General features: G+C 50.8%; 1 protein-coding gene across 22 annotated transcripts in view; it reads left to right on the forward strand.

Annotated features, from left to right (window-relative positions):
• Positions 1-21,527, forward strand: part of PPFIA1 (PPFI scaffold protein A1) — an 807,831-nt gene that overhangs the window by 627,846 nt on the left and 158,458 nt on the right. For all 22 annotated transcript variants that reach the window (XM_078684274.1, XM_078684276.1, XM_078684283.1 and 19 more), the window contains one exon: positions 4,928-5,103. In XM_078684274.1, coding sequence (XP_078540400.1) covers positions 4,928-5,103 — 176 coding nt within the window. The remainder of the gene's footprint in view (positions 1-4,927; positions 5,104-21,527) is intronic.

The raw sequence follows: 21,527 nt of genomic DNA on the forward strand, positions 1-21,527 counted from the left end.
CTCGTGGATGTGCAGCTCAGCATTAAAGCTAAACGGCTCCAAAACGGAACTGATGCTGCTGGGGAACTCCTCTCCATCGTTGTCCCCCAGCAGCTGGCCCGACTGTCTGGGACCTGCACCCACCCCCAAGCAGGAGATCAAGAGCCTGGGGGTGTGGCTTGAGCAGGACCTTTCCTTCAAAACTCATGCTAAAAAGACCGCTGGCGTGTGTTTTGGTCTGCTTCGTTCAGCCCGGAAGATCCTACCTCTGATCCCAGCGGCCACTAGGAGACTTCTCATCCAGGGACTTATCATCTCGCGGCTAGATTTCAGCAACGCGTTATTCCTGGGTGCACCTGAATTTACCCTGAACAAACTACAGCAAGTGCAGAACGCGGCCGCCAGGCTCTTGACGGGTCTTCCCAGGCGCCAGTCTGCTCGCCCGGCGCTGAGGGCACTGCATTGGCTCCCTGTTAGGGACAGGGTGAAATTCAAGTCACTCTGTATCGCCCATAAAGTTCGGCAGGGGGTAGGCCCACCTATTCTGGGGGAGATGGTCCAGCCCTATAAGGCCCCCCGCTCTCTCCGTTCTGACCATCAACATCTTCTTCAGGTCGGGAGGGTGAAGAAGGCCAGGACGGGTGGTAGAAGGTTTTCGATAAATGTGGCCACTCTGTGGAACTCTCTTCCGCTACAACTACGTTCGGAAACCAGTCTTCTTCGGTTCCGCAGACTTTTAAAAACTTTTCTGTTTTCTGCTTAAACCCCTGTATTATTTCTGGTAGTGTTATTCTCTGGTGAGCGCTGGGATGCCTGCTCGGTAACCAGGCGCTATATAAAACTCAGAATAATAATAATAATCTCCTGTTGGGCGCTTGCGCTAAACCTGAAACGGGGCTCCCTGTGGTTTGCTCAATTTTTCACAGGCATTGCCTGGCCCCAGAAAATCCCTACTGTCAACTTAGAAGTCTCTCCGTTAAAAGCATTATGGTTCAGGCTGCTTTAGCCACACAGAATATTTTGTTTTTCCTGTCCCTCTGGAAAGGGAGGCCAAGACATTTGATGCTAGTGGTAGGCGTAATTCTTCTTCTAGCACTGTTCTGTGCTTTCTGAACACTTCCTATGCGCTCGCCCGCTTCTCCCACTCCTTGTTGGACTCCGTGGAGATCCTCATGCCTTTCCCTTCCGGAGGAAGCCCGGACTGCTCTCTTTCCCTGGTACAAGATGGGCACCAAGCTGCCACACTTGGCATCCGCTGTCCTATGGATACTACCGATTCTGTTGGTCGGGCTATGGCCTCCTCCATTGCTCTAAGTGGGTGTGCATGGTTACATAATATTAATAATAATCCACATTTGTAAAGCGCACAATCACCCGTAATGGTTTCTAGGCGCTGGGGGCCGTCGGGAAGATTAAGCAAGCTATTGCCCAGAGTCACATGGTGCTGGGCTAACCTGTCGCCGGAGCCGGGGATCAAACCCTGATCCCCAGATTCCAGCGTCAGTCGCCCTGGCCGCGGCGCCACACCTCTCCCTACATACTACCTGATTTTTGGAGGTCTGTGCAAATTGCTTTGATTAACATGCCTTTTGATGGCACCTCACCTCCCTTTTTGTTGCGCATGCCTACTCAGCTTTATGCTGGCTCAGGGATAGTCATGCTGGTATGGAGTCCTAACTCTGTTGTTGTACTAAGGTCGTCCGGTACAGTTGTTTCCCCTTGTTTTAACTCACCTGCCTACCTAAGACAAAGTTCTCTCCCCTCCAGGAATACACCCGGTGTGGTGTTCCTACTTTCTACAGCTACTTTTTGTCTCACTTATGCTGTCGTTGACCGGTTTCGTTTCCAGCCTTCTGGAACTTATCTTACTTTGCGGTCTTCTGGGAGTCTGTTCTTTAGCTTCTTTGCTACTTGAATCTTCCTACCAGGCTACTTACTCTGTGGCAAGTATACTGTTTGTTGTGTGGTTGCACTATAGCCTTTTTCCCTGTTTTTGGGGAACTTATTTGTATGCCTTGAAGGCATGTCTGTGAACTGCTTTTGCACTTTGTAGGGACTTCACTTTCCTCTTTTCACTGCCCGTATGTCCCGGGTAATGCTGGTGCCTCAGGCAGGTGCCCTCTTTGGCCTGATTTACTTTTATTTCCAGTGACCCTTTCCTTTGCTTTGTTTTACTCTTTGGAATGCATGGATACTCATGCTATGTTCCTATTGGTTCGTGTACAGCAGTCTAGTATTCTAGACAGGATAGGTTGCATTTCACCCCCTTCTTGGTAGGGGGTATTTCTTTGTAAGTTGGGCAATGTGTGATTGTAATAATCAACTATCTGTTGCCCTTAGTTTCTGCCAGCCCTGAATTTCAAGCTACTGGTGGTGGTCATAGTCTTCTTCATCTTCTACATCTTCTTCATATTTTCCTTCATCATCTTTATTTTTTCTTTTTTTAACTTAATCTTTTTCATTATCTTTTTCTTCAATAAGGACTTTCCACATGGCTTAATTCTTTGCTTCTCCTGCTGCCGCCTGCTGGCATACTTCAGTCGGTGGTGTTGGTTCTTGGATGGTTGCCCTAGTTTTCCTGTAGTGGGCAATGTCTTCTACTTCCTATTCTTAGGTGGCATTGTCTTGCTGTTTTCCAGCCTTGTCTTTCTGTCTCTACCTCAGTTTCTCTTGTAACTTCTTCGTCCCAATTGTAGGACGCATTATCTCTGTCCTCCCTTGGCTACTTCATTTCCTGGAGTACCCTTCATCCTCCACTTACTCGTCCTCCCACTCACTGGCGGAGTATATGGGTTACCTTCGACTGAGTGGATATATTGTCAATTACCCTGTATGACTTGTGTGTTCACTGGAATTTCTATGGTTTTTCTATGCATATTTATCCTTGTATACATTTCTCTTGGATAGATGTCTCTGCAAGTATATACCCGTCTTTTGAATGGGTCTCTTGTGGAGGTCTTTTACTTCTGAGGTATATATCATCTTATATGTGTATATGTGTTTGTGTATATGTGTTTGTGTACATGTGTGTGTTTGTGTACATGTGTGTGTTTGTGTACATGTGTGTGTTTGTGTACATGTGTGTGTTTGTGTACATGTGTGTTTGTGTACATGTGTGTGTTTTTGTACGTGTGTGTACATGCGTGTGTTTTTGTACATGCGTGTGTTTTTGTACATGCGTGTGTTTTTGTACATGCGTGTGGTTTTGTACATGCGTGTGTTTGTGTACATGTGTGTATGTGTATGTATATATATATCTTTGTGTATATGTGTGTTTGTGTACGTGTACAAGTGTGTTTGTGTGTATATATATATGTGTGTATATATGTGTGTGTATATATATATATATGTGTGTGTGTATATATATGTGTTTGTGTGTTTGTATGTGTGTTTGTGTATATTTGTGATTGTTTGTGTATATATATGTGTGTGTGTATATATATATATATGTGTGTGTGTGTGTGTGTGTGTGTGTGTATTTTTGGGTGTGTATATTTTTGTGTGTGTATATATATATATATATATATATATATATCATGTGATCAAGCCTCGTTTTGGGAGGTGAAACGCGTTATGGTGGATGGCTGGTGTAATTGAATGGAATAAATAAATCACCGAAGAAAATTGCACGAAAAAAACTTAGGCTTACTCTCGTTATTCCTTCCTTTCTTGAGAGGAGACATGGTGAATGACGTTTTCGTTATATATATATATATATATTTATCCTATTGGCGGTCGCCAGTAGGTGTATATATAGTTAGGACCTAGTTTCCATAGGAAATCCGCAACATTCTATTGGGAATAACTTTGGCGCCGGTTGATGAATCTTCGCAAATTTCTCAAAGAAGATGGCCCGCTCCGCTCCTTTCCTGAAAGTTTTGGGGGGGATTCGTCAAGTGGGGGCTGAGAAAAAAGGGGGGTCTCAAAACGTGTTTTCCCCATGTTATTTTCCATAGGACGATTAGACACGGCTACAGGCTGAACGGAATTACTAGAAATTTGGTAAAATGGTAGAGTCTGATTTGCAGATCACGCTTTTGCTTAAATGGTGTAAATCCCTCCAGTAGTTCCTGAGAAAATTAAAAGGAAAAAAATATATATATCTGGGCGGAGCCTAACCACACATCTCATCGTGAGATCTGATTGGCTGTCAGCACTTCATCCAAGAAGTGTTGGCAGCCATCTTGGGACCAATATACATGATAGCACCTCATTAAAAAGCATTGCAGTTAATAGAAGGTTTTAGGACTTTAGTTACATTATAAACCATTTGTTGATGGTACCATACTCATTTTAGGAATTGTGGTGTGTTCTAAGGTGATTTTACCATGTGAAAAAGCCTTCTGCTGGGATATCATGAATCTAGTTTGAAAGAAAACTATAATCTAATGCTTTTCCCACAGTAGTTTGGAAGGGGATCTATAAGCTAAACTGAAAGCATATTTTCTGTAAATTCACATTATCTTTCTCAGTCATGTGAGAATGAAGTCTGATATTCTCAGTAAAACATGTACATCCAACAAGGACAGAGACTGTCAGTTGATTCCTTTGTGTTCTACTGCAGCCTCCTAGAGTGTTCTAAAGAACAACTAGAGCGCTAACAGTCATACTTATTACAAAGGTATGGCACACCTGAAGCCATCTTGATTGGAATAAAGTGGTAACTCTTAAAACATTTAATTTAAAAAGGAACAAAATGAGGGGGTATGTTTTGCCAAAGAAAGTATGATTAATACTTCTGAAAGAAAAAATAGGGGACATTTTGAGTGACTTCTCAAATCCTCTTCTATTTCATTAAAGAATTCTAACCTGCAGTCTCCCAAGATGGCCACCAGAGACAAAAGAGCCCAAATGTAGCCCAAATATCACCCAGATGCATATTGGTACGTTTATTTTCTCAATTGTTTTGTAACTGCATACTTTGTCTAATGCACCTTTTTTATTGCAGATGTACTAGTGTGGAGTAATGACAGGATGATACGCTGGCTTTTATCAATGGGCCTTAAAGAATATGCAAATAACCTCTTAGAAAGTGGAGTGCATGGAGCACTTGTTGCCTTAGATGAAACTTTTGACTTCAATACCTTGGCTCTTTTATTACAAATACCCACTCAGAACACGCAGGTAATGATTGTTGCTTATTAACTTTTCATGATGCACTTTGTGCTGTTTTCATAGTAAGATATATCCATGCATGCAGTGGACTGCCAGCAGACATGTAATATTTATGAACCTATTTTGAACTCCTGCTACCCAGTCTGGCTTTCCTCCTTTTTAGTGCCTCACCCTCTGCTTAGGCACTTTCGAACGGCACCAGCTCTGGCAACTCCACAGAAGGTGTGATGGAAAATAAGGAAGAGCGTAGATAACAGTCAAAGCGCAGGTGACTTTCGTTATCCTTCAGTAATGATTAATCGCCTTCATTTTTAAATACATTTATTTCAACCCAGCTTCAGAATCTCAAACCCATCCCTACTTTTAAACTTGGACATGCTTTATCCAGCTCTTAAAAGATCTTTATATATCACATTTAGACTAGCCACCCTGCCAGTGAAACTGTATGCTAGTACCTGAAAAAAAGGAGGCAGTAGCTTGTCCACCTGCGGATATGAGTTTGGGGGGGATAGAATATGCCAGGCATTTTATCATGTTCTGCACATTTTCCCTGAAGGCTAGAAAAGACTGCCTTCATCCACGTTTTATTCCTCATGGCATAAGACGATGTAAGGAGGACTTGACTTTATGCATGCACACAGACTCTGAACTAATTTTTAATGGGTGTCCTTGTATATGGCTAGGAAAGTAGCTAGTTAATTTCATTAGAGACTGTCAACTGTGACATCTAGGGTCTTTGTCGAAAGACCTGCCTTATCTTTGTGTGATTGCAAGTTCGTAACACAGTTGTTGTCCTTTTTTTTGGCAGGAAATTGGGTTTTTGTTATACATTGAGGCCTTTCTTATAATTAAAGTGTGTGTGTGTGTGTGTGTGTGTGTGTGTGTTTGTGTGTGTGTGTGTATGTATCTATAACAGATGCCGTACTTCATAACTTCCTTTTACATGGAAAAGGACAGAACACAAACCCAGCTTCGTGAGTAAAATTATTTATTGCTCACACCACAATCGCCCGGACGCATTTCGGCCTGAGACTGCCTTGATCACATGAATATATATGTATATTGTTTCCACCTATGTTTTTGCCTCTACCTCCTGTATTTTTTATGCTGTGCTGGATTTAGTTTTTGCTGGTTTAGATGCGTTGGGCACTTTGCCACTGCTGTTCAGTGTCAAAGTGCAAATGCTCCCTGTGTAAATTGTTATTGTGATTGGTTATACATGATTGGCATATTTGTATCACCAAGAAGTCCCTAGTAAAGTGCACTGAGTGTGCCAGGGCTGGTGATCACAGATGCCACTAGTGGGCCTGCAGCACTGATTGTGCCACCCACATCAGTAGCCCTAAAATGGTATCTCAGGCCTGCCACCACAGTGCCTGTGTGCAGTCTGTGAACTGCCATTTCCTCCTGGTCAGTGTCCCCACTGACCGGACCTAACCATTCCCTTTCTGTACACATTGCTCACCCCTATGGAAGGCCCAAGGTACCCCTTGGGCAGGGTGCAGTGTATGTGAAACGTAGAGCATGTACTAGTGCAGGTGACATGCTCTGGTAGTGAATTACAGCCATTTTCGTTTTTCACTATTGTAAGGCTATCTTGCCCCATAGGCTATCATGGGGAATGCTGGCTACAGTGGCTACCAGTATATCTTCCCAAAGGAGCAAGATAGGACATAAAAGTCTGGTATCCCTGAACTCATAATTTAATAACATATCTTTTAGGAAAGGTGGTTTTTAAATCCTGTGTTTGAGAACAGCACTTTTAGGAAGTTTCTGTTCTCTTGTCTGACCTTTCTGTGTGCCTTGGCCTGTTTGTGAATTGACTGTCTGGTTTCAGAGTGACAGAGGCTGGGAGCCCCCAGGAGGCTGGCTGAGTCAGCCCTAGACTGAATGACTTCTTCTGCATCTTGAGTGGTGGAAGGGGATAGCACCTGGGCCTGAATAGGGCTGTGCCTGCCTCCTACAATGCTGGCTCCACCTCCTGCTGGGCGGCTGACGACCCTGCCCCTCTCCCTGAAAGGAAATGAGAAGCCAGGAAAACAAAGTGCTCAAGGAACACCCAGAACTGGTTCAAACAGGCTCAGAGCCCTCCTGCACAAAGGGATCAAAGACTTTTAGGGGTATAAGTACAGGACCCCTGACTATAGAAAATTAGATCATCCTGGAATCAAGAAGGAACCTCTGCCAAGGAGAAAGCTGAAACTGCAGAAGGAAGACTGTCTGGCTGTTGCTCTGCTGGACTGACTTGCTGTTGCTTTGCTGCCAAGGATAGGGGAAGGACTTTGCTTTGTGCTGTGTTCCCTTGCTTCAAGGAATCTCCAAGGGCCTGAGAAGAGCTGTCTCCCTGTTAAGAAGTCCCAGGAACAAATGGACTTCACCCCCAGCTTCCCTGAACTCTGCTGAGAGAGTTCTGTCCTTCCTAGAGTGCTTGGGCCAGCTGTGGTGCCTCTGGAAGTTGTACCTGTGTTGGGAAGCTGGAAAACAAGAATTTAAAGACTTTCTGCAAGTTTTATCCCATAGCTCGCTTGCTGAGCGCATCCCCGTCAGTGCGAGGAAATTCAGGCCGCTACGAAGGCCGAGATTGTCGCAGCGCCTGTTGCCGCTGCCAGAGTCATAGCATTCTTCGTTTGCAGGACGCACCAGTCCGGTGCGGGAAGATTACCATTGCTGCGACTATCGTCGCAGAGCCTGTCGTCACTGGGTGAGATCGTCGCACCGCTTGCTTGTGGACCGCATCACTTCGCTTGCTTGCGGACCGCATCACTTCGCTGTGAACGTCGTCGCAGAGCCATCGCATCGAGGAGCTGTGAGAGTAAGATTGCCGCTGGACCGCGCATCAATCAATCAATCAATCAGGTCATTTATAGAGCGCACTACTCACCCGTAGGGTCTCAAGGCGCTGGGTTGGGGGGGGGGGGGTGCCGTTACTGCTCGAACAGCCAGGTCTTGAGCTTCTTCCTGAAGGAGAGGTGGTCTTGGGTCAGGTGCAGGTCGGTTGGGAGTGAGTTCCAGGTCTTGGCGGCCAGGTAGGAGAAGGACCTTCCTCCTGTTGTCGCTCTTCGGATGCGGGGGACGGCGGCGAGGGCGTGGCTGGTTGATCTGAGGAGGCGCTTGGGAGTGTAGAAGTTGATCCGGTTGTTGAGGTAGCTCGGGCCTTGGTCGTGTAGGGCTTTGTGCGCGTGGGTGAGGAGACGGAAGGTGATTCTCTTGTTGAGCGGGAGCCAATGCAGATCTCTCAGGTGTCCGGAGATGTGGCTGCGTCGGGGGATGTCGAGGATGAGTCTGGCCGAGGCGTTCTGGATCCGCTGGAGTCTTTTCTGGAGCTTGGCGGTGGTTCCGGCGTAGAGGGCGTTGCCGTAGTCCAGTCGGCTGGTGACGAGGGCCTGGGTGACCGTCTTCCTCGTCTCGGTGGGGATCCACCGGAAGGTCTTACGTAGCATGCGCAGGATGTAGAAGCAGGACGAGGAGACGGCGTTTACTTGTCTGGTCATGGAGAGGGAGGAGTCCAGGATGAAGCCCAGGTTGCGTGCGTGGTCCGTCGCTTTGGGTGCGGTGCCCAGGGCGGGGGGCCACCAGGAGTCGTCCCAGGCGGAGGGCGAGGAGCCCAGGATGAGGACCTCCGTCTTGTCCGAGTTCAGTTTCAGGCGGCTGGTCGTCATCCATTCGGCTACCTCTCTCATCCCTTCGTGCAGGTTGGATCTGGCGGTGGCGGGGTCGTTGGTCAGGGAGAGGATCAGCTGGGTGTCGTCGGCGTAGGAGATTATGCTGAGGTTGTGTTGGCGTGCGATGGCCGCGAGGGGGCTCATGTAGACGTTGAAGAGGGTGGGGCTCAGTGAGGATCCTTGAGGGACGCCGCAGATGACTTTGGTGGCCTCTGACTTGTACGGTGGTAGGCGGACTCTCTGTGTTCTTCCGTCGAGGAAGGAGGTGATCCATTCCAGTGCCTTGTCCTGGATTCCGATGTTGCCGAGGCGCTGTACTAGGGTGCGGTGGCAGACAGTGTCGAAAGCCGCGGAGAGGTCCAGGAGGATGAGGGCCGCTGTTTCTCCGTTGTCCATCAGAGTTCGTATGTCATCGGTGGCAGCGATGAGGGCGGTCTCGGTGCTGTGGTTCGCTCGGAAGCCAGACTGTGAGGGGTCGAGGGATCCATTCGTCTCGAGGAAGGCGGCCAGCTGTTTGTTGACGGTCTTCTCGATTACTTTGGCCGGGAACGGGAGGAGCGAGATGGGACGGTAGTTCTTGAGGTCGGTGGGGTCTGCTGTGGGTTTCTTGAGAAGAGCGCTGAGTTCGGCGTGCTTCCAGCTCTCAGGGAAGGTGGCGGTGTCGAAGGAGGTGTTGATGATGTCCCGCAGGTGGGGTGCGATGACAGCGTCGGCCTTGTTGAAGACGTGGTGAGGGCAGGGGTCAGTCGGATGGTGTCTTCGGTGCTGATCGGAGTCCAGGTGCGGAGGGTGGTGGTGGGTGGCGTTGTTGCGGTTGTGGCTTGCGTTGGTTGGTTGCTGAAGCTGTTGTGTATGTCCGCGATCTTGTTGTGGAAGTAGGACGCGAGGGAGTTGCAGAGGTCTTGCGACGGGGTGATGTCATTGTTTCCGGCGTTGGGGTTGGAGAGCTCTTTCACGATGTTGAAGAGTTCCTTGCAGTTGTGTGCGTTGTTGTCCAGCCGGTCCTTGTATGTATTTTTCTTGGTGGCGCGGATCAGTTGGTGGTGTTTCCGGGTGGCGAGCTTGAGGGTGGTCATGTTGTCCGTAGTTGGTTCCCTTCTCCAGACTTTCTCGAGGGCTCGGCAGTTCTTCTTGGAGCTCTTGAGTTCGTCGGTGAACCATGGTGTTTTTCTGCTGCAGGGTCTGCTGGGCGGGGTTCTCAGAGGGGCGAGTTCGTCCGCGCCGTTGTTGATCCACTTCGTGAGGTTGTCGGCGGCCTGGCTGGGGTTCGCTGAGCTGGCGGGGGGGTGCTGGCTCAGGGAGGCGGAGAGCTGGTCGGCTGTGATCTTGTTCCAGCTTCTTCGGGCAACCTGTTGCTGGTGGTGGTGGATCGTCGTTCTTTTGAAGCTGAAGTGGACGCAGCTGTGGTCCGTCCAGTGGAGTCCTGTTGCGTGGCTGAAGGTGACGTCTTTGCTGGATGAGAAGACGGCGTCGAGTGTGTGTCCGGCGAGGTGGGTGGGGGTGGTCACCAGTTGCTTGAGTCCGAGGTTGGCGAGGTTGTCGAGCAGGCTGATGGTGTTGCAGTCGCTGTTGTTCTCCAGGTGGAAGTTGAGGTCCCCCAGGAGGATGTAGTCGGCGGAGGGGAGGGCATGCGGGCTGACGAAGTCGGCGATGTCCTCGCTGAATCGTGTGCGTGGACCCGGGGGTCGGTAGATCAGGGTGCCTCTGAGGGTGGTCTTCGGGTTGGTGTGGATCTGGAAGTGCAGGTATTCAGCGGTGGTTAGGGTGTCGTCGGTGTTGGTCGTGATGCGGATGGTGTCTCTGTGGATGATGGCAATGCCTCCTCCCGTCAGGTTGGCGGTGCGGTCCCTCCGGATGATCTTGTAGCCCTCCGGGATGGCGATGGCGATGTCTGGGGCTGAGGAGGCGTTCATCCAGGTCTCGGTGAGGAAGGCAACGTCAGGGGCGGTGGTGTCGAGGAGGTTCCAGAGTTCTACGGCGTGTCTGTGGACGGAGCGGGTGTTGAGCAGGATGCACTTGAGGTGGTTGCTGCTGATGTTCGGCTTGGCGAGTGCTGGTGCAGGGTGAGTCCGGATGCAGGTGAACTTGCAGGCGTGGCAGCTGAAGGGTCCGTGGGTGTGCTTCGGGGTGGCTCGATGACATCCTGGGATGCGGCCGGTGTTGAGTGCGATGAGATCGGCGGCGTTGTAGGTTTGTCTGGTCGGCTTCCGTCGGTGAGGGCCAGGGGTCCTGGCGCTGGTCGCGATCCGGTCGCGGACGGGCGCAGACGGGCTTACCTTTGGCGCGCCTTCGGCGCACAATCGGCGCGCCCGCTGCGCGTCAACGCTGCGCGTTCGCACGGTCGCCATTTAAGGCGAAGTGCGCGGGTGGGCGGAGCAGCTGGGAGGCGGGAGCGGGGAGGGAACAGAAGAAAAAGGGGCGGGGTCGGCGGTGGTGGCGGGAAGCGGGGGCGGCGAGGGAGGCGGGAAAACACGAGGGAGAGCGGGCACAAACTATGAATACAAGCACAAATGCTGGTCAAGAAAACGCTAAACACGGGAAAAAAACTATGAAGGAAAAACAGGCACAAATGCTGGTCAAAAACACTAACCACGGGTAAAGACTGCGAAGGAAAAAAAACAAGCACAAATGATTATAAGAACAGAGCAGCGCTAGCAGGGTCAGCCGGCAGCGCGGCAGGCAGCGAGGCAGAGGGCACAGCAGGGGGCACACGCAGCAGCTGGTGGCCGTGCATCGTCACCCCGGAGATCGTCGCAGCCCCAAAGATCATCACATCGTGCCTTTGCAAGCTTTTTCACTACGGTACATCCGCACCGGAATCTATGCAAGGTATCGCCTCCCTCCCCATACAGACCAGAGTCACCGCAACACTCCCCTACATCCAGCGGAGTTGTCGCATCGCCTCCCCAAGGTCTCAGGAGTGACGCATCGCTTGTTTTCCACCGCACTAGCTTCTGTTTTGGTACTTTGTCGCATTTGAAGATACTGTTGGCTAAACGTGACGCAAATGTGAACTTTTCACGCAACTGTGGATTATTTTATCGCAACTTTAAGGACTCTTTTGCAACCATATTCTTGAACTGTGTATGTTGAATTTTTGACGTTTTGGTCTTGTGTAGTTAAGATTAAAATACCTTTATTTTTCTAAACTGTTGTGGAGTCAGTTTGTGATGTTACTGCTAGTGTTGGTACAAATACTTTACACATTGCCTTTGATAAGCCTTGGTGCTTCTGTCGGAACAGGACGCTATCCTGCCTTTTGGGATAGCCGCTGGACCACATAGTTTAGTCCTGGAGGAGGGGCTTGACTATACTTAGTGCTTTTAAGCGTGCCCAGTCACTGTGTGCCTTGGCCATCACCCAAAGGAGGCAGGGCCGGGCTCCTTACCGCCCACGGGATTAGGGCATTGGGCGACTTTATTGAATTCATTGGAAGGCGAGATTTATCCTGAAGCCTTCTAATGTCTGCTTGTGACTGCATCTTCCAAAGGAACATTCCGTTCTGTACCTTACGATAGGGAATCCAGGAAGCTAGACCATCTTGGGAAGACTGTTTTCTTCCTCCAGCTTGGCATTGCGGTTTGTGAATGCAGCTTGCCCCTTGGGTCGATACTCCCATACCATCTGGGATACGTTTGCGCAGGTGCTGCCTCAGTGCCCGGAGGAGGCCTGGGCCGTTCTCCCCTTTGGCCATACCAGTGGTCCTCGGGTGTTAACAAAATTGATGGCAGTGGTCGGAGCTCATCTGCGCAGATCAGTGGTGCCAGATTTCCCCTATCTCAATGACTGGCCGTTGAAGATGGGCACGCCCCAGGCTATTGTCTCCCACCTCCACACTACAGCTGACCATCACTCTCTGGGGTTACACTGTCAACGTGCTGAATTCACACCTACTCTCTCTCAAATGCTCCCTTTCATTGGGGGCCCTATCCTCCCGAGCAGCGATTCCAGGATAATATGTGGGCTTTGTTATTTGCGTCTCTGTCCTGGATTTCGGTGAGAATGACTGACTGCTGGGCCTCACGGCCTCCTGCATCCTGCTTATGGATCATGGATCATGGCAGATGCGGTCTCTGCAGTGGGACCTGAAGGTCCGGTGGGGGCAGCATCAGGGGAATCTTTCTGAATACGTCCAGATCTCGGAGGGAACTGTGGACCAACTGCCGTGGTGGCAAACTAATCAAGATTGGGACTGAGGCAGATCCCTCTCCCTTCCCCAACTAGATATGGCGGTGGTGATGAATGTGTCACTCCTGGGAAAAGGTGGCCACCTGGGAGTGGCTGGGATCAGAGGTTTCTGGTCTCTGGCGTAGTCAGTTCACCATATCAACCTTTTGGAGCTCCAGGCGATCAGACTGGCACTGAAGGCATTCCACCCCTCTCTCAAAGGGAAGTGGTGCAGGTGTTCAAGGACAACACCACTGCCATGTAGTACTGCAACAAATTGGGCGGGTTGGCATTGTGGACCCTTTGTCAGTGTAGCTGGACATGGCTGGAACATCAGGCCATATTACTGGTGGTTCACCACCTGACGGTTTCTCTGAATGCCAGAGCGGACAAACTTCTCTGTCTGTGCTTGGTCGTTCATGAATGGGGTCTCCATCCGGAGGTGACGCAAGGTCTCTTTCAGTGATAGGGAGAGCCTTGGTTAGATCTGTTCGCCTCTCAATCTCAGCAGTATTGCGTGTCAGAGTTTCCAAGGCGGTTTTCACTCAGTGACGCTTTTTGGCTTGAGTGTAACTTCGACCTCCTCTATGCTTTCTGCCTATACCACTTCTGCCCAGAGAGCCCCAAGAGATCAAGCACGACCGGGTTCAAGTCATTAATGTGGCTCCGAATTGGGCATGAAGACTGGTATCCTCCGATCGGACTGCCCCTTCAGGACGATCTTCTGTTGCAGCACCAGGGGACGGTTCTTCACCCAAACCTGTCGAGTCTCCATGTGTGAAGCTTGAGCAGCTGCAGTTGGCAAGTTTTGACCATCAACCCGAAGTCTGTGATGTCATCTTGGCAGCCTCGCGTCCCTTCCCTAAAATGGTATACGCCTGTAGATGGAACAAATTTGTGGCATGATGCACAGCAGAGGCTGTTGATCTTCTTTCTACCCCTCTTTCAGAAGTTCTTTGTTCATACTTTCTGTGGCCCTTTAGGACTCTGCTTTGGGCACCCTAAAGAGACATCATTCAGCTATCTCTGCCTTTCTGAAACTGCCAGATTAGCCCTCTATGTTCAAATTTCCCGTTGGTAATAGGTTTCTTAAGGGCCTTACTCTCTTGTTTCCTCTGTCTCCTTTCATAGTGCTGTGGTTAAAGCATCCTCTAGTATGGGGATGACCCTCTAGGCACAATGCATTTCGTGCACTGAGGTGCACTTCATCAGGGGAAATCTAAACAAGAAAGTCAAATGAACTCATTTAGAGGATAATCCTACATACATATATATATACTTAAGCATGACATAATAATCTGACTCAATGTCGGTAAAAGTTTCATAAGTTTTCATAAGTTTCCTTTCATAGTGCCCCAAGGAGATTTATATATGTTTTTGACTTTTCTTATGCATGCTCCCATCGAGCCTCTTCATAATTGCCCTCTCAGGCTTCTAACCCTTAAGACTGCTTTCTTCCTTGCCATCACCTCTGCTCGCAGATTAGCGAGCTCCAGGCTCTCTTTCAAGCCTCCCTATCTGTCTATCTATCCAGATAAAGTGATACTTTGTACAAAAGCTTTGTTCCTCCCTAAAGTGGTCAAGCCCTTTCATGTGGGACAATCCGTTACTCTGCCCACCTTTTACCCACGCACACATCCCTCCAAGGAAGAGGAGAGACTCCATTGCCTGGCCCCTATACGCGTGTTGTATTTTTATTTTGATCGTACCAAAGACGTTCGGGTGGACAATCAACTCTTTATTGGCTATGTGGGGGCCAAGAAATGTTGGGCAGTACAGAAAAGGACCATCTATCGATGGATAGTCCTGCACATTAAATTGTGCTACACATTGGCAAAGAAGGAACCTCTTTTGGGGGTTACATGCTCACTCTACTAGAGCAACAGCGGCAATCACCGCTCTAGTACGTGGAGTACTAGTACTGGATATCAGTCAGGTGGCAACATGGTTTACCAGACACTACTGGCTGACAGCCAAGTCCAGAGGGACAGATACTTTGCCCGTTCGGTCCTCAGGACTTCCTCTTGTGATCTTGTACGCAGATCCTCCTTTGGTGTGAGTATTGCTGGAGCATCTATTCTAAGGTAAGGAATCTACAAGAAGTCTCTTATCTGATGAACAAGTTACTTATGTTCGTTAACAATGTATCTGGTAGAGACTTATTCTAGTTGTAGATTCCTTACCGCCCCACATATCCTACCCGCTCTGCAAACTGATTTCTAGGGATAGGGACTCCCCTAAAGGGCCCTAGTTTGATGCACCAGTGGTCTGTCTTTCATGGCTCTGCACTTCTGGCGTGGAAAGTCGTGTTAAGAACAGATGTCAGCACACCTTGGGCGGCGTCTATATAGGGCCCGTAAAGTCATTCCGGCGCACACGACGCCAACGACTGCCACGGAGCCGACTAACGCCACCGAGCCGACTACGCCACCAACCTACATGCAGGGGTACGGCTAATGAAAAAACTTTAGATCCAGAACTGATGCCTGTAGGGATTCTTAGGTAAGGAATCTACAACTAGAATGTGTCTCTAACAGATATATCATTACCGAAAATAAGTAACTTGTTGGAATTAACTAATTAATTTGTGGCTGGGGGAATTGATTTATTCTGCACACCTAGGTTTGGCTAGGCCCAGCAATGTGAAGTGTTGACTCTGTGTAACTTCTATAGAGTCCTGGGTCTAAAGGATTGCTTCCTGAGGATTAGGCCTGTCTCTTTCTCGTCTCTGCCTGTACGCTCATCTATCTCTACTAACAACTGCTTCTCAGCCTTGTCTGGGGTTTGCTATATTGATTAACTTAGTAACCCCACCTCGTCGCTCCTTAAAGTTAGTGATGCTGAGAGTTATGTACCTATTGATGTATCCACTAAGCTGTCTACTGAGTCATCTGTTTCCGATTTCATTATGGAGGCCACTTACAGCTGTCGCAGTAGGCCATCCCTCATTCATTGTCACTTTGATAACAAGGTACAATTGCTGAGGTGTAACATTGATGGGCTTGCATTTAAAGTTAATATGGCAGACTGTGTCGAAGGCGGCTGACCGGTCCAGGAGGTCCCGATGTCGTCGGTGGCGGTGTTGAGGGCAGTTTTGGTGCTGTAGTTGCTGCGGAACCCGTACTGGGACGGGTCCAGGATGCTGTTCTGCTCGAGGAATCTGGTTAGTTGCTTGTTGACGGCCTTCTCGATGACCTTCGCCAGGACGGGAGCAGGGAGATGGGACGGAAGTTCTTGAGGTCCAAGGGGTCCGCCTTTGGTTTCTTGAGTAAGGCGTTGATCTCGGCATGCTCTCCGGGAAGGTTGCGGTCTCGAAGGAGATGTTGATGGCTTTCTGGAGATGGGGTGCGATGGTGGTGCTGGTTTTTTTTTTTTTTTTTTTTTTATAAACCTTTATTTGTACAAAAAGGATATACAAATCTGGGCCTACAACCAAACTGGCCGGCCACAATATGAAAAGTGGTCGAAAAATCCAGAGTAAACCGTACAGCAGCAATCATAAAGGAGCATGAGCAATACAATCTTAAAAAGGGGGGAGGAAAGAATATCTAAACGGCCAGCAAACAGGAGCAAAGAAGGTTAATTTTATAAGATAGCAATAAGGAGCATTACAGGCTCAGCGACAACATAGAAGAATCCGGAGTCCCCAAACAAACCATTGGCAACAGGAAAAGGGGGGAGTAGGCCGCAGTTCAGGAGTGTCAGCACTGCATACATCGGTATGAAAACAGGTGCGGCGAATACAAATCAATATGCAAGTACAATCAACTTTGCACACCCACCACCCAATAACACATCGGAACCAGGACAAAGGGGCCGGAATAGCGACTGCACCAAGACTAGCCCGTCATACTGACCTTGGGTGAGGAAGAAAAAGGGGGGTTGAGGGGGGGGAGAGAGAGGAGAGGGAAGGAAGAAAGGGAAAGGAAAACACAGACTAAAGAAGAGTGCCGCGCCGAAACAAGCGTCCCGTAACAAGGAATACAGAAGAGAGCAGGAACAACAGCAACGAGGAGGGTATGGGAGTCGCGATGGAAAGCAGCAGAACTACAAGAAGAAGAACAGCGACGTTACAGACCCCACCCCAATCACACCACGGAAGGCAAGAACAGACGCGGCACTCCAATAAAGAGACAAAAGGGCCATAGAACTGAGGAAAATAAAACATCCAAGAAGACCCAACCCACCCATCCCACCCTGCACCCCTGCAGAAGGCTACGGCCTACCCTCCAAACAGCGTGCCTGTCGCCCTAAACCGGAACCCGAAATGCAGTGGAGAAAAGAGAAAAGAGGAATAAAGAGACAAAAAGAAGGAGATGAAAACAAAAGAAATAAATGGGAGGGAGGAGCAAGAGGGCAAAAACAAATACGGTCGGCCACAGCCTCCGCCTAACCATAATCATATTACGTGTGACCCAGAACGACACAATCTCAAGCGCCATATAACTTACAGGGGGGGTCTCCCACAGCGCCAGGAATATAGACAACTGCGCCACGAATCCGTGCATCAAAAATCCACTGGGAGTCGTGCATCTCACCCCAATCCTTTCCTAACCACAATTCCCAACCACCACATGACAATGTGAAGTGAGCAACACGATGCGAGACAAGCACACAATGGAAAGAAATTACGATCAAGACGTAGACCAGGGAGGTCAAGCAATCTGCAAGTGAACAAAAGTTCAAATAAGTAGTTCAAATGTCTCAGCAATAGCAACACGGGCAGTAAAAGACAGGAGTTCAGTTCCACAGTTCGGAAAAGCGGGGGTTTTCCTGCAAAATAGAAATGCGACCTCGTCAAGGCGGGAACAGGCAGCAGTCCACCATTTTTCTCAGGCATCCGGGGAGGATCGGGCCTCTGCACGATAACCAGGTCCCCAAACTCCAACCATCGAAGAGCAGGAGGGTCGTAAGCCATCGGCCCACAAACCTGTCGACGAACAGCGGCAGCAACCCTCGCAGCAACCGAGGGGGGCGAGGCAGCGGCATCACTGGGACAAGAGGGGGCCATGAAGAAGCGTCCACCCAAGATGGCGGCGGATCGCAACGAGTTTCCAGGGGCACCGGGGGCCAGGGACGCGTGCCAGGATCGCAAGGCATCAAGAGCGTCTCCAATCGTAGATTCACGTACACACGTCCGGGCCCCCGTGCAGTCCAGCAACCTAAGTCCCGCCATCACGAGGAGATCTACAGCCCAGATCGTCGGCAGCCATTTTGTAAGTTCAGCCTCCTCACCACCCTCCGCGACTCTCGGGACAGTTCACCAATGCGGGCCTTTACAGATGTCCCGGGGGTCCCAACAATGGCGGCTTTGGTGCAAAAAGGAGAACCGCTCAACGCGGGGGCCCGCCTGTATTATCGCCAGCGCTCCCCACGAGTAGAGTCGGAGCGCGAGGGTCCAGGGCCACCGGACGGAGCAGCGGCGGGGGGACCCCTTCACACGATCAGTCCCCGAAGCACCGCGCCCCTCACAAGCCTCACGGCCACCAAGGCAGGCCCGGATCAGGGTCACCGGGATGTTCGCACAACAGCTCTCACCAGCGGCTCACTCTCTCGGCCGGGGCCGACGGTCACAACAACGCCAGGCCAGATCCCATAGGCGAGGCCCCGGTCCCAGCCCCACGGAGGCCCCGGCTCCTTCGGGGGGGCACAACTTCGGATCTGCAGCTCGCCGGAGCCTCCAGGTCAAACGGTGAGTAAGAGCGAAATGTTGCGTTCCTATTTCTTCGGAAATGTGTCATCTCTGGGCAGGATATGCAGCAGGATATACGAGTCAGGCCGGAGGGCTGACGGAGCCGAGCTAAAAGGCGACCATTACGCTCGCGAGCTTGGCTCCTCCCGCTGGCTTTGTTGAAGATGTGGTGTGGGCATGGGTCTGACAGGGATCCGGAGTGGATGGAGTTTAAGATCTTGATGGTGTCGTTGTTGTTAATGTTGCTCCAGGAGAACAGGCGGTTGGTGCTGGTGGTGGTTGTGGGGGCGGGGGTCTCGGTGGTTGCCGGGGTGGTCACGGCATTGAAGCTGCCGTGGATGTCTGCGTTCTTGCAGTGGAAGAAGGTGGCCAGCGAGTCACAAAGGTCTTGTGATGGTGGGATGTCATTGGTGTTGGAGCTGGATTTGGAGAGTTCCTTCACGATGTTGAATAGCTTTTTGATGTTGTGTGCGTTGTAGTCTAGGCGGTCTTTGAAGGAGGTCCGTTTGGCGGATCTGATGAGGTGGTGGCGTCTGCGGGTAGCGTTCTTGTGGGCTGCGTAGCTCTCCGGTGTTCGTTCGCGGATCCAGTTCTCTAGTTTTCGGCAAGTTTGCTTGGAGGTCTGGAGGTCTTCAGAGAACCGGCTTGCTTTCTTTCTGGTGTGGCTGTTGAAGGGTTTCTAGAGCGGGGCAAGGGTGTTGGCGCAGTTGTCGATCCACTGTCTGAGGTTATGGGTCGCGGTGTCGGGGTCGGACGAGTCTGCGGGTGTGCTCTGGGCGAGGGTGGTGGTTAGCTGGTCTTCGGTGACTTTGCTCCAGCAGCAGCGGGAGATCTGTTGAGTGCGGTGGTGCGTGGTGGGTTTACAGAAGGTGAAGTGGATGCAGCGATGGTCGGTCCAGTAGAGTTCGGTGGTGTGGTTGTAGGAGATGGGGCTTGCGGTGAAGATGGGGTCCAGTGTGTGGCTGGCGGAGTGAGTGGGTGTTTTGACAAGTTGTCCGAGGTTGTTGATCAGGGTGGAAGAGTTGGTGTTGTTGTTCTCGAGGTGGAAGTTCAGTTCCCCGAGGAGGATGTAGTCCGTGGAGGCGATGGCGTGTGTGCTGACGAAGTCGGCGTTGCAGTCGCTGAACTGTGGTCACAGTCCGGGGGTGGTCTGTAGATGACGGTTCCTCTGAGGGTGGTGTTGAGGTCGGTGTGGATTTGGCATTGCAGGTGTTCGGCGGTGCTGAGGGTGTCGTCGGTGTTTGTCGAGATTTTGAGAGTTCTGTGGACGATGGCGATTCCTACTCCGTTGGTGTGGTCCTTGCGGGTGATCTTGTAGCCTTCCGGGATGGCTATGGCGATGTCTGGTGCCGAGCAGGGGTTCAGCCAGGTCTCCGTCAGGAAGGCGACGTTAGGGGTGTTGAAGTCCAGTAGGTCCCAGAGTTCAACAGCGTGTTAGCGTGCGGTGCGGGTGTTGAGAAGAATGCATCTGAGGTAGTTGGGTTCTTTCTTGGCAGGTGAGTTGGCGGGCCGAATGCTGTTGAAGCTGCAGTTCCGGCAGGTGAAGGTACCTTTGGTGGGCTTCGGGGCGGCCAGGCAGCAGGTGTGTGAACGTCTGGCGTTGAGTGCGTGGAGGGTGCTGGAGTCGTAGCAGAGGCGGGTGTAGTGGTGCTTGCGGGGTCCTGGCGCTGGGCGAGGTCCAGGCGAGGACTTACGCAGACGGGCTTACCTTAGGCGCGCCAGCAGCGCGCCCTCCATAAGAGGGGAAGTGGGAGGGAGGAGCAGCTGGGAGGCAGGAGCGGGGCGGCGAATGGGAGTGCAGTGGGGCGGGGCCGCGGGAGACGCAGCGACGTGAAGCGGAAGGGGGAGCGGGCGGGGGTTACAGAAGGGAGAAGAGGGCACAGTGGTGAAAGACAACAACGCAAATAGAAGAAAAAGAGGGCACCGGGGTAAAAAAAAGACAACAACGCAAATAAAGTAAGACGGGCAAACCAACAGTGCTAGCTACGGTACTACAACAATGACACTATCCAAAAACACAGCAGACTGAGCTGGACACGAGCGGCAGCAGCGGGCACAGGGCACACAGGTGGAGCTGTGTGGCGGCGAGGGGAGCAACCTGCCTGGTGGCAGGGTCAAGGGTCGCTCTCTTTACTGCTGCGCGGCCTCCATAAGAGGGGAAGTGGGAGGGAGGTGCAGCTGGGAGGAGGGAGCGGGGCGGCGAATGGGAGTGCAGGGGGGTGGCGATGCAGTGGCGGGAAGCAAAGGGGGGAGCAGGCAGGGGTTACAGAAGGGAGAAGATGGCACAGGGGTAAAAGACAACAACCCAAATACAAGAAAAAGAGGGCACAGGGTTAAAGACCACAACGCAAATAAAGTAAGACGGGCAAATCAACAGAGCTAGATACGGTACTACACCAACGACACAAACCAAAAACACTGCAGAATGAGCGAGCCACAAGCGGCAGCAGCGGGCACAGGGCACACAGGTGAGCTGTGTGGCGGTGAGGGGAGCAACCTGCCTGGTAGCTTGTCTCCTTTCTGGTGAAGAATTGGCTTGGTAGTTTGGTCTGCCCTGTTCCCATGATGCACTGGGCCAGGGACAGACTAATTTGCATATAGCCAGGTTCTGAGCTGGGATGGGGCAGTGAGATAAATAACGGTGATGGATCAAGCCCTGATCTTTGGACTGGGTAAGAGTGGTCTGCTTTATTCAGACACTCTGTTTATCACCACCCCCTTTTCTGAATCGTTTTTGGCCACTATAGGTGTGGCAGGGTATACTCAGACATGAGTCCCTTTCTCACTGCTCCATCTGGATTCAAGCAAGCCGGGCCGAAGAGGCTGAAATGCCAGAAACCGGTCCCCGGTAGCTTGTCTCCTTTCTGGTGAAGAATTGGCTTGGTAGTTTGGTCTGCCCTGTTCCCATGATG

This window comes from Lissotriton helveticus, chromosome 3_2 (genome assembly GCF_964261635.1).
Source record: "Lissotriton helveticus chromosome 3_2, aLisHel1.1, whole genome shotgun sequence".
Lineage (NCBI taxonomy): Eukaryota > Metazoa > Chordata > Amphibia > Caudata > Salamandridae > Lissotriton > Lissotriton helveticus.